At 39.9% G+C, this 13,961-nt stretch overlaps 1 protein-coding gene across 2 annotated transcripts in view; it reads left to right on the forward strand.

The window, feature by feature from the left end:
• FAT3 (FAT atypical cadherin 3) overlaps positions 1-13,961 on the forward strand; it is a 622,988-nt gene that overhangs the window by 489,987 nt on the left and 119,040 nt on the right. For both annotated transcript variants that reach the window (XM_061120597.1, XM_061120607.1), the window contains exons 7-8: positions 3,058-3,333; positions 11,686-11,896. In XM_061120597.1, the coding sequence (XP_060976580.1) occupies positions 3,058-3,333; positions 11,686-11,896 (487 nt within the window). The remainder of the gene's footprint in view (positions 1-3,057; positions 3,334-11,685; positions 11,897-13,961) is intronic.

Below are 13,961 nucleotides of genomic sequence, written 5' to 3' on the forward strand. Positions count from 1 at the left end.
AGTGTTATTAGAGTCTTCTTGTTTGTAACTAGTTGCTTCTCTCTTGCTGCTTTTAAGGTTCCCTCTTTATATTTAATTTTTGTATTTTAATTATAATATGTCTTGCTGTGGACTCTCTGTGCTTCCTGTACATGGATGTCTGTTTCCCTTCCCAAGTTAGAAAAGTTTTCAGCTAGTATATCTTCAAATATACTATCTTCTCCCTTTTTCTCTCTCTTCTCTTTCTGGCACCTTTAATGTGTTTATTAGTGTGTTTTATGTTGCCCCAGGGGTCTCTTAAATTATTCTTTTTTTTTTTTAATTCTTTTTTTTGTTTCTTTGTTTTTTCTGTTCAGCTTGGAATTTCCACTGCTCTATCTTCTTGTTCCCTGATCCTTTTCTCCACATCACCTAATATACTGTAGATTCCTTCTGGAGTATTTTTTCCTTCAGTTACTGTATTCCTCATCTCTGTTTCGTTCTTCTTTATATTTTCTAAATCTTTGTTAAACTTCTCACTCTGCTCATCCATTGTTTTCCCTCCCAAGCTCATTAAACTTCTTTATAATCATCATCTTAAACTCGATGGTGGAAGATTGCTCATATCTTTGCTTAATTCTTCTGGGGTTTGGTCTTGTTCTTTCATTTAGGGCATATTCTCCATCTCCTCATTGTACCTTATTTCCTGTATTTGCTTTATGTATTAGGTAGTTCAGTTATGTTTCTCGATCTTGGAAAAGTAGCATTGTGCAGGAGACGGCCTTTGCAGCCCAGCAGCATACTAGCCTCTTGTTACAAGGGCTGTATGTTCCAGTGATGCCTCCTGTGTGGGTTGCCTGGGCTCTTTTGTTGCGCAGTTAACTACTGCGGATGTGCTGGGGGGCAGGCTGGCTGTCACCCCTGTTAGCTGCCAGGCCCTGCCACATGCAGTGGCCAACGGCCCACTGTGGACACGGTCGGCTCCCAGTGTAGTTGGCCACATGGCAGGGGGCGGGGATGGGGGGAATGGGCCCAGGACTGTGCCAGTCCCCTGATGGACAGAGTCGTTAACAACTTAGTTTTGAATTGGTAGTATCAATATGAACTCATGATATAATTATTAAAAATGCTTTTCTGATTCTGCTAAAAAAATACCAAAGCTGACAGCAATAAGCATTCCTAGTACCGGATCATGGTTTCTAAATGTCACTTCTAACTAAAAAGAAACCAACACTTCTTGAAGTTATAGATAAATCAAGAATGGAGCAAGGATATGTATAAGATGACTGAAAAAGTTACCAGTAGCAGTTACTGGAAAGCAAGAAAACCACCAAATTCTGCCTGGGTTGTGTCAGAACATCACAAGAGCCCACGTGAGAAGGCCAAGGAACGGCCATGTGTACATCAGTAAATATGGGCCTTTTCTACATGAAGTGTGTATACATGTGTGCATGCTAAGTCACTTCTGTCATGTCCTAACTCTGTGCGACCCCACGGACTGTAGCCCACCAGCCTCTTCTGTCCATGGGATTCTCCAAGCAAGAACGCTGGAGTGGGTTTCCCTGCCCTCCTCCAGTGGATCTTCCCGACCCAGGGATCAAATCCCTACCTCCTGCATTGCAGGCAGATTCCTTACTGCTGAGCCACTGAGAAAGCCCTTACATGAAGTGTACTTCAGAGTAACCAAATAATTAAAGAGAAGTTTCTTTTTAGAACTATTCTAGCTAATAATTGAGGAAGAAATCATAGAATTAAAATGGTGCTGTTTTGCACTTTAATGTGTCATGATCATCAGCGGCCAGTATCACAGAATAAGATAGAGAACCAGATATTATGTATCTCCAGATGGAAATACACAATTTTGTCAACAAAAAAAGAAAAGGAAGAAGGAAATTGAATGGGAATTTTATTAAGTCTTCTGCATAAAACTGCCGATATAAGAAATACAGGGGACAGAGGAACATGTAAAACAAAACTATAGGGATACAATATGCAAAATTCAGACTATGGGAACAAAAGAAGAAACAGCTCAGCTTTTTGATTAACAACAACAGCAACATGAAAACTGCAAGGGAGAAGTGGGGGGAGAAGCTACAGATTAAGAGATGCCTGCAGGAGACATTAATCAGGTACAGTGCGTGTGCCTTATTTGCACATCATGGTTAAAAGGAACTATGAAAATATACGTTCACAAGTACACAAGCATATGTACCTCATTAAAAACAATTACAGAAGTATGAACACCGACTGAATATTTAAAGACACTAAGGAATTGTTGTTTTCTCTGTTTAGATGCAGTAGTGGTATTGTGAGTGTGTGTGATTATGTGTGATATGTGTGTGTTTACTTTGACTCCTTGTCTTTTAGAGATGTACACTGAAATTACATGATGGCTAGGATGTGCTTCAAAATAATACAAGGGAGCAGATGGGAATGAACAGGTGTAAAGATAAAGCAAGATTAGTCATGAACTGATCATTGCCAAAGCTGAGTGATGAATAAAGGGTTCATCCAGCCATGACTTTTATAAAATTCTCCTGAAGAGTTTGGAAACAAAATGCTTCCTAAAGAGAAACAACTTGGGACCTTTGGGCTCTAGCTGCCATTGGCATTAGCACCATGCTCCCCGGTAGACACCTCTCTGAAGGAGAACCACCTCTGTGCTCTCCTCTTTTTCCTTAGCCTCTTCCTTGTTGCTTATCTTGTCATTGCCTCCACGTCAAGTCCACACTAGAGCAGTAACAGCACATAACCAGAATGTGCGATGATGGGAGTGTAACAAACTGAGGTCACCTTGGGATGTCCTACATTGCGCCCCAGATAATCTTCTGGAATGATCATCCTCCTGGGGTCATCTCATCTGTTCAGTTAATAGTGAGAATATTGCTCCTTACAGTTTATATTCCTGTTAATGTGAAATGCTGGTTTATTGTGAATCTCTAATGACAGCACGCTTTCATAAGAATCTCCCTACTTATTAAAACAGCTGTTTGAAGCTGGGATCCAAGGACACAGAGGGAAGAGAGAGGGAGGGGGCCTCTTTTATTATCAGTGAGTAAATTGGCATCGGTCATCACTCTTGTCTTCTTTTAACTGTAGGTATTTATCAAAGTGCTGGATAATAATGATAACGGCCCAGAATTCTCTCAGCCAAATTACGATGTGACCATTTCCGAGGATGTGCTTCCAGATACCGAAATCCTGCAGATTGAAGCCACAGACAGGGACGAGAAGCACAAGCTGAGCTACAGCGTCCACAGCAGCATCGACTCGGTCAGCATGAGGAAGTTCCGCATAGATCCCAGCTCTGGCGTCCTCTACACGGCCGAGAGGCTGGACCATGAGGCACAGGACAAGCACATCCTGCACGTAATGGTAGGACCAGACTGCTTAATGCCCTCCTAGCGGAAGCACCTGCTTAAGGCACACGCCTTAGCCGCCAGGCGGGCAGGGCCGTTGACTTTTGTAAGTAGTGGTGAATGTGATCTTTTCACAGCAGGGTTGCCTTCATTCTTGCCTTTTCACTTCAGCGAGGAATTACTATTGTTAGGTAGTGACTCCCTATTTTTGCCAAACTGAACTATTAGAGGAACTGTACAGTAAAGGCTCATGACAGCCTGACTTGAGAGGGAAGGAACAGGCTGTGTTTCCATAAATCTCCGAGGCTGTGGTATTGGTTCGTGTCCAAAAGATTTGGTGGAAAAGTTTAAAAGTTCCTTGAGAAGATAATCACAAGGGTAATCATTTATTTGACCTGTACAGTCCTTAGTCCTTAGAAGCATTTAGAGGACTGATTTATTACTTATTGCACTGGCATTGGACCTAGCGATAAATACTGGCTCACAAAAGTGATCTCAGAACTCACCAAAGCCTGTAGAAATAAGTCTAAATTTGGGTTCATATGGTCTCCAAATTATGTAGAAGTCACTTTCATTTTAAAGCAAAGTTCGATGAGTTTGCATAAATGAGAAGTAAAGATTAGTAAGAAAACACACTTGTTTATGACCTAAAACCTGTCCCTTTAACTGCCCAAGAGCCCCCTGGGCAATTTCCCAGCTACCACCTGTCAGAGACCCCTGAGTTCCTTAAGACTGGGTAGGAGGGCAGAGACTTAGTTTCTGTAGATTGACTCTAAGATGCACTAAGGTGCTGTCAGTTCTGGAACAGCTGAAGTAATGTTGCAGTAAGTGCTGCTCCTTCTTTCCAAGTCTGGAAACCTCTCTGGGCAAGAGGAAAGCTGGATGCCGTGGCACTGGCTGTGGCTGCCAGCTGAGAGTGCGGGGAATGGAGGAGGGACTCGGGTTCATGAGATGCTTTCCTCTGGCTGCTCATTCGTGCATTCATTGAACAGATATTTCTCCAGCACCCACTGTGTACTATGTTCTGTTCTAGGCACTGAGGATATAAAAGAGACAAAGTCCTTGCACCCTTGGACATTCGAATGGAAAAGACCTAGATTTCAATAATCCCAAAATACAGAGTCCAGCTTGGTCCTTAGGTGGGGCAGGCTGGTCTATAGACAGGGAACTTAGCATGCTCATTGGCTAGCATTTACATGTATCTCTTCAGGAACAGAAATCCCCTCCCAGTGACTAACACCATTCTTACCATTCTTCAAGCCATGTCTGTTCATTCTTTCCTTAAATAACTCAGAGTTCAGTGTGCTCACCCTGTATCATTTATCATTTATGTAACTGTTTAGAGCAAGCAACTCCTTTATGCTGCCTTTCTCCAAGCTAAGCCCTTTTAGTCATTTTGCTGAACTCCTTTCAGATACTATTTTTGAAACCGCCCCCCTTCCCCTTATATCTGAAGGGAGGGTAAGGGGTAGGGCCTTTCTCAGTAGATTTTCTAATTTCTTCAAACCTCTCTGAAGTTAGAGGATCTACACCTGAACAAGAAAAAAAGCACACATTGGATTAATGCTACATACAATTATAGCAAAATCATGTGTTATAGAATTGATTAGTTGCAAGCTTCTGCCACAGGACTGGAAAAGGTCAGTTTTCATTCCAATCCCAAAGAAAGGCAATGCCAAAGAATGTCAAACTACCACACAATTGCTCTCATCTCACAAGCTCAACATCTGTTGGACCATCAAAAAAGCAAGAGAGTTCCAGAAAAACATCTACTTTTGCTTTATTGACTACGCCAAAGGAGACTTGTTTGACTGTGTGGATCACAGCAAACTGTGGAAAATTCTTAAAGAGATGGGAATACCAGGCCACCTGACCTGCCTCCTGAGAAGTCTGTATGCAATTCAAGAAGCAGCAGTTAGAACTGGACATGGAAAAAACGACTGGTTCAAAATTGGGAAAGGAGTATATCAAGGCTTTATATTGTCACTCCGCTAATTTAACTTATATGCAGAGTACATCATGCAAAAAGCTGGCCTGGATGCAGCACAAGCTGGAATCAAGATTGCCGGGAAAAATATCAATAACCTCAGATATGCAGGTGATACCACCCTTATGGCAGAAAGTGAAGAAGAACTAAAGAGCCTCTTGATGAAAGTGAAAGAGGAGAGTGGAAAAGCTGCCTTAAAACTCAACATTAAGAAAACTAATGAGATAATCATATGGTTTTTATCTTTCAATTTGTTAATGTGGTGTATTACATTGATTGATTTGCGGATATTAAAGAATCCTTGCATTCCTGGGATAAAGCCCACTTGGTCATGGTGTATGATTTTTTTAATATGTTGTTGGATTCTGTTTGCTAGAATTTTGTTAAGGATTTTTGCATCTATGTTCATCAGTGATATTGGCCTGTAGTTTTCTTTTTTTGTGGCATCTTTGTCTGGTTTTGGAATTAGGGTGATGGTGGCCTCATAGAATGAGTTTGGAAGCTTACCTTCTTCTGCAATTTTCTGGAAGAGTTTGAGTAAGATAGGTGTTAGCTCTTCTCTAAATTTTTGGTAGAATTCAGCTGTGAAGCCATCTGGTCCTGGGCTTTTGTTTGCTGGAAGATTTTTGATGACAGTTTCGATTTCCTTGCTTGTGATGGGTCTGTTAAGATCTTCTATTTCTTCCTGGTTCAGTTTTGGAAAGTTATACTTTTCTAAGAATTTGTCCATTTCATCCAAGTTGTCCATTTTATTGGCATAGAGCTGCTGGTAGTAGTCTCTTATGATCCTTTGTATTTCAGTGTTGTCTGTTGTGATCTCTCCATTTTCATTTCTAATTTTGTTAATTTGGTTTTTCTCTCTTTGTTTCTTAATGAGTCTTGCTAATGGTTTGTCAATTTTGTTTATTTTTTCAAAAAACCAGCTTTTAGCTTTGTTGATTTTTGCTATGGTCTCTTTAGTTTCTTTTGCATTTATTTCTGCCCTGATTTTTAAGATTTCTTTCCTTCTGCTAACTCTGGGGTTCTTCATTTCTTCCTTCTCTAATTGCTTTAGGTGTAGAGTTAGGTTATTTAATTGGTTTTTTTCCTGTTTCTTGAGGTAAGCCTGTAATGCTATGAACCTTCCCCTTAGCACTGCTTTTACAGTGTCCCATAGGTTTTGGGTTGTTGTGTTTTCATTTTCATTCATTTCTATACATATTTTGATTTCTTTTTTGATTTCTTCTATGATTTGTTGGTTATTCAGAAGCGTGTTATTTAGCCTCCATATGTTTGAAGTTTTAACAATTTTTTCCCTGTAATTGAGATCTAATCTTACTGCACTGTGGTCAGAAAAGATGACTGGAATGATTTCAATTTTTTTGAATTTTCCAAGACCAGATTTATGGCCCAGGATGTGATCTATTCTGGAGAATGTTCCGTGTGCACTTGAGAAAAAGGTGAAGTTGATTGTTTTGGGGTGAAATGTCCTATAGATATCAATTAGGTCTAGCTGGTCCATTGTGTCATTTAAGGTTTGTGTTTCCTTGTTAATTTTCTGTTTAGTTGATCTATCCATAGTTGTGAGTGGGGTATTAAAGTCTCCCACTATTATTGTGTTACTATTAATTTCCTCTTTCATACTTGTTAGCGTTTGCCGTACATATGGCGGTGCTCCTATGTTGGGTGCATATATATTTATAATTGTTATATCTTCTTTTTTGATTGATCCTTTGATCATTATGTAGTGTCCTTCTTTGTCTCTTTTCACTTCCTTTATTTGAAAGTCTATTTTATCTGATATGAGTATTGCGACTCCTGCTTTCTTTTGGTCTCCGTTTGCATGAAATACTTTTTTCCAGCCCTTCACTTTTAGTCTGTATGTGTCTCTTGTTTTGAGGTGGGTCTCTTGTAGACAGCATATATAGGGGTCTTGTTTTTGTATCCATTCAGCCAATCTTTGTCTTTTGGTTGGGGCATTCAACCCATTTACATTTAGGGTAATTATTGATAGGTGTGGTCCCGTTGCCATTTACTTTGTTGTTTTGGGTTCACGTTTATACAACCTTTCTGCATTTCCTGTCTAGAGAAGATCCTTTAGCATTTGTTGAAGAGCTGGTTATGATTAAAACTCTCCAAAAAGCAGGAATAGAAGGAACATACCTCAACATAATAAAAGCTATATATGACAAACCCACAGCAAGCATCACCCTCAATGGTGAAAAATTGAAGGCATTTCCCCTGAAATCAGGAACAAGACAAGGGTGCCCACTCTCACCACTACTATTCAACATAGTGTTGGAAGTGCTGGCCACAGCAATCAGAGCAGAAAAAGAAGTAAAAGGAATCCAGATAGGAAAAGAAGAAGTAAAACTCTCACTGTTCGCAGATGACATGATCCTCTACATAGAAAACCCTAAAGACTCTACCAGAAAATTACTAGAGCTAATCAATGAATATAGTAAAGTTGCAGGATATAAAATTAACACACAGAAATCCCTTGCATTCCTATATACTAACAATGAAAAAACAGACAGAGAAATTAAGGAAACAATACCATTCACCATTGCAACAAAAAGAATAAAATACTTAGGAGTATATCTACCTAAAGAAACAAAGGACCTATACATAGAAAACTATAAAACACTGATGAAAGAAATCAAAGAGGACACAAACAGATGGAGAAACATACCGTGTTCATGGATTGGAAGAATTAATATTGTCAAAATGGCTATTCTACCCAAAGCAGTCTATAGATTCAATGCAATCCCTATCAAGCTACCAACGGTATTTTTCACAGAAGTAGACCAAAGAATTTCACAATTTGTGTGGAAATACAAAAAACCTCGAATAACCAAAGTAATCTTGAGAAAGAAGAATGGAACTGGAAGAATCAACCTGCCTGACTTCAGACTCTACTACAAAGCCACAGTCATCAAGACAGTATGGTACTGGCACAAAGACAGAAATATAGATCAATGGAACAGAATAGAAAGCCCAGAGATAAATCCACGAACCTATGGACACCTTATTTTTGACAAAGGAGGCAAGGATATACAATGGAAAAAAGACAACCTCTTTAACAAGTGGTGCTGGGAAAACTGGTCAACCACTTGTAAAAGAATGAAACTAGAACACTTTCTAACACCATACACAAAAATAAACTCAAAATGGATTAAAGATCTAAATGTAAGACCAGAAACTATAAAACTCCTAGAGGAGAACATAGGCAAAACACTCTCCGACATAAATCACAGCAAGATCCTCTATGACCCACCTCCCAGAATATTGGAAATAAAAGCAAAACTAAACAAATGGGACCTAATGAAACTTAAAAGCTTTTGCACTACAAAGGAAACTATAAGTAAGGTGAAAAGACAGCCCTCAGATTGGGAGAAAATAATAGCAAATGAAGAAACAGACAAAGGATTAATCTCAAAAATATACAAGCAACTCCTGCAGCTCAATTCCAGAAAAATAAATGACCCAATCAAAAAATGGGCCAAAGAACTAAACAGACATTTCTCCAAAGAAGACATACAGATGGCTAACAAACACATGAAAAGATGCTCAACATCACTCATTATTAGAGAAATGCAAATCAAAACCACAATGAGGTACCATTACACGCCAGTCAGGATGGCTGCTATCCAAAAGTCTACAAGCAATAAATGCTGGAGAGGGTGTGGAGAAAAGGGAACCCTCTTACACTGTTGGTGGGAATGCAAACTAGTACAGCCGCTATGGAAAACAGTGTGGAGATTTCTTAAAAAACTGGAAATAGAACTGCCATATGACCCAGCAATCCCACTTCTGGGCATACACACTGAGGAAACCAGATCTGAAAGAGACACGTGCACCCCAATGTTCATCGCAGCACTGTTTATAATAGCCAGGACATGGAAGCAACCTAGATGCCCATCAGCAGATGAATGGATAAGGAAGCTGTGGTACATATACACCATGGAATATTACTCAGCCATGAAAAAGAATTCATTTGAACCAGTCCTAATGAGATGGATGAAGCTGGAGCCCATTATACAGAGTGAAGTAAGCCAGAAAGATAAAGAACATTACAGCATACTGACACATGTATATGGAATTTAGAAAGGTGATAACGATAACCCTATATGCAGAACAGAAAAAGAGACACAGAAACACAGAACAGACTTTTGAACTTTGTGGGAGAATGTGAGGGTGGGATATTTGAAAAGAACAGCATGTATACTATCTATGGTGAAACAGATCACCAGCCCAGGTGGGATGCACGAGACAGGTGCTCGGGCCTGGTGCACTGGGAAGACCCAGAGGAATCGGGTGGAGAGGGAGGTGGGAGGGGGGATCGGGATTGGGAATACATGTAAATCCATGGCTGATTCATATCAATGTATGACAAAACCCACTGGGAAAAAAAAATAATAATAATAAAAATTAAAAAAGAAAAAAAAAAATAAAAGAATTTCTATTAAAAAAAAAAAAAAAAGAAGAGCTAATCTCCAGTGTGCTGGCTGTCACAGTGCTGAGTCACTAATATATTTTGACTTCACGCTAGGAGAAACTACTTCACACGTAGTATTAAAAAGTGTTCATATTTCTTACTTCTTTTGACAGTTCTTAGCAGAGTTTGTTAAATCATAATGTTTATTTAAACATTTTTTAAAAGATCTGCCCAAATTGCTTTTATTTTCATGTAGTTTGTACATAAAATCATCTCATGTAGAAAACCAGAAGATATATAAGATGCAAAAATTACTCATCTATAAGTTGCTACCACTTGAATTTAAATTTTTTAATCTAAATAATGGCAAGGAGGCTTATAACTGTGAAAATCTTAATAAAATCATACCTAAAATGATAAAAAAAAAAAAAAAAAAAAGAAAACTAAGACCATGGCATCTGGTCCCATTACTTCATGGCAAATAGATGGGGAAATAATGGAAACAGTGAGAGACTTTATTTTCTTGGGCTCCAAAATCACTGCAGATGATTTTGGTGACTGCATGGTGACTGTAGCCATGAAATTAAAAGACACTTGTTCCTTGGAGGAAAAGCTATGACCAACCTAGACAGCATATTAAAAAGCAGAGACATTATTTTGCCAATAAAGGTCCATCTAGTCAAAGCTATGTTTTTTCCAATAGTCATGTACAGATGTGAGAGTTGGACTATAAAGAAAGCTGAGCCCCGAAGAATTGATGCTTTTGAACTGTGGTGCTGGAGAAGACTCTTGAGAGTCCCTTGGACTGCAAGGAGATCCAACCAGTCCATCCTAAAGGAAATCAGTCCTGAATATTCATTGGAAGGACTGATGGTGGAGCTGAAACTCTAATACTTTGGCTACCTGATGCGAAGAACTGACTTGCTGGGAAAGATTGAAGTCGGGAGGACAAGGGGATGACAGAGGATGAGATGGTTGGATGGCATCACCAACTCGATGGACATGAGTTTTACTAAGCTCTGGGAGTTGGTGATGGACAGGGAAGCCTGGCATCCTGCAGTCCATGGTATCGCAAAGAGTCGAACATGACTGAGTGACTGAATGGAACTGAACTAAGCTTCTGCCATGTGCAAACCAGGGAAAACTTGAAAGCAGTCAGGCAAGGTTCTTTGGCATGTCGCAGTGTGGGAGTGTCACATTTTAGAAATTAAGATTTGGTTCATCTTCCCAGTGGTTAGGGTTCTCTCTTAGCTCTGGACCTTTATTTACGTTGGTTCCTCTTGCCTGAAATACCTGCCACACACCACCTCCCCCAGCATTATACCACTTCTACTTGGTTTTGTAAGCTAGGCTACATTCTTCTTACTGCTTACTCATATTTTGACATTTATCTCTTTGCCTTTTATCTGACTACTTACTTGTTTGCATTCCCTAGTCAACTGCTGAGGGCGGGAACTGTATCTAATCAGTGCTGAAACACCTGGGGCCATCCTGGGGCTTAAGAGATAACAGATGATAATAAATGTTTGTTGAATGAATGAATGAATGACAGTGCCTACATTGCATTCATTACTTCCACATTTCAGTTTCCCCTTTAGAAGAGCCTCCATCCACCATTCCATTAGCAACTGTTCAGGCAAATTACAGAGGGCTGGGTGAGGGAGACCAGAGGGAAGTGCTGTGTTTGTGATAGTCGGGCTTCAGTTCCACAAGCACGAACTGGACACAGGCCAGAGGCCAAGCTAATGCTGAGCAATCCAAAGTGGCCCCAGCGCTCACCGTGTTCACAATCAGCGTCCCCACTTGCTAGAAGCACTGTCAGTTACTGAGAAGCTCCTCGGCCTGGGAATGGGTCAGGCACTTCCCGTGCATGATTTCATTTTGATTTCACTGTAGGCAGAGCCATGTGAATTCTTTGCAACTTAAAGATTTTAGTCCTATTGCTTCTTGTATTTTGCCTCAAGGTCAGAGATCAGGAGTTTCCTTATCGAAGAAACTTGGCCCGAGTCATTGTGAATGTGGAAGATGCTAACGATCACAGCCCTTATTTTACCAACCCACTCTATGAAGCGTCTGTGTTTGAATCGGCTGCTCTGGGATCAGCTGTACTGCAGGTGACGGCTCTGGACAAAGACAAAGGGGAAAATGCAGAACTCATGTATACCATAGAAGCAGGTGAGAGCTGGTGCAGACGGCAGCATCATGCATGGCACTGGACCCTCAGTAGTGTTTATCACCGTGTAAAATTCTCATAGTTACCACTGGCATGTCTCCAAATGGATTTTTTGGCCAAGAAACTGCCCTATTTGCTCAGTGATGGTTGTATTAAGTTCTTGGCATTTCAGTAATATGTTTTCCATCATTGACAGCAAAGAAAGAGTTTCCTTTTATTGTGTTCAATCTCAGATTTTTCTGGAATGGAGAAGAGAGAAGACTGCATAATAAACTCTGTGGCTTTTTTTGATGGGTCAACAAGCCCGTGGCCTCAGACTGAAATAACCAAAGCCTCCCATCATAGGAGGGCTGCCAGACAGTTCTGTGAACTGAATCTTAAAGATCATTGTTTACTTGTCAGTAGCTGGGCTGTGGGCTTCAAAAATGCCTACACCCCTCACACCCTAGTTAGCACAAACTCCCTTCATTGGAGGTGATATGAGTAGCAGAGTAGTGGGTAAGGACTCAACAGCCTGCTTAACCTGACAGATAAATAAATACAGGCTCTTGTGTTGTTAAAACTTGAGAGTATTTTAAAAATTCAATTTTGATATCTAGAAGGCAAGACCCTAGTTTACTGATGGTCTGCAGATGGACACTTAGAAAACACTTATGACAGAAGAGATAAATGTCCAAGTGAGGAGAAGACTGTAAGCCTAAACATTACAAAGATCCTTCTCTGCTCGATTTTCCCTTCCCTGTTCTGTCTTCTTTGAACACTCAAGCCACATATTTCCAAAATATTCTGCAACATTATGTCTGTCGTGCATAATGCCAAATGCTGTCTCCTTTCATGCTAGCACTGGAAAGGCTTCTTTCTCTTGATTTAAATAAGGAGCATTTTTTGAGACTGGTTGAATTAAAATATGAATGCTAGAATGATAACTTTGGACTAAAAACTTTTAGGAAAAAAAGCCAACAACCTTCTGTAAAAATAGCCCCTCTATTGAATGACAGTATAAAACTATTTCCTGTATTAGACACTGACATTTTACATGAGTCTGTGTAAACTCTATATCAAAAAAAAAAAAGAAAGAAAAAACAAGAAAAGACATGGGTTCATAACAGCCAGGTGCCCCAAGAGAATTTGTCCATTTCTTTTCCAATTTTCCATAGAGTTTCCTTTCAGCCTAAAGCCTGACAGTGCGTGTGTGTGTAGATGTGTGCTAAATCGCTTCAGTCGTGTCCAACTCTGTGCCCCTGTGGACTGTAGCCCACCAGTTTCCTCTGTCCTTGGGATTCTCCAGGCAAGAACACTGGAGTGGGGAGCCGTGTCCTCCTCCAGGGGATCTTCCTGACCCAGGGATCAAGCCGGTGTCTCCTCTGTCTCCTGCATGGGCAGGTGGGTTCTTTACCACTGGTGCCACCTGGGAAGGCCAAGCCTGATAGTACTTTTTTTAAAATGCTATTTTGCATTTCTTGTTTATCACAGGCCATTTTAATGATTTTGTTATTGAGTCCTTGTTCCTTTAGTTTCACAAATAATACAGGGAAACTTTGAAAAATAATTGTTTAAATACTGCCACTGGAAGCGTGGCAATTCAATAACTCTTTATAGTCATTCTATAGTTCTTCCCTAATCATGTGTGTTTTTTCTTTTCTCCTCATTTATTTATGCATATACCTTCTTTTATGTCATTGTCATCATTTAGGTATATGGTTTTATTTCTACTTTTCTTAACATCTTCTAAGCATTTGTCCGTGTGTCTCCTTGTTTTTTATATTTGTCAGTAGGGTTGCTACTTCTCCCCTCAGATAACCAGACAATTTCAAAACCAATTTGGGGGTTCTCAAAGAGTAATTTAAGGGTAATTTACCATCCAGCTGAAAGTTCTGCGTTGTTTATCTTTCAGCTTCCAAAGACTGTAGCCGGGTGCTAAACATGGAGAAAGAATTCAGTCATTTCCTCAAATAAAGCTAGGGAGGAAAGTTTTTTTTTTTTCCCTTAAAATTTCTTTTATACAGAACACTTGAATTTCCAGAAACCCCAAGGCATGCTTCATATCTCAAAGAATAAACTTTGATT

Source organism: Dama dama, chromosome 2, assembly GCF_033118175.1.
Source record: "Dama dama isolate Ldn47 chromosome 2, ASM3311817v1, whole genome shotgun sequence".
In the NCBI taxonomy this organism is placed as follows: domain Eukaryota; kingdom Metazoa; phylum Chordata; class Mammalia; order Artiodactyla; family Cervidae; genus Dama; species Dama dama.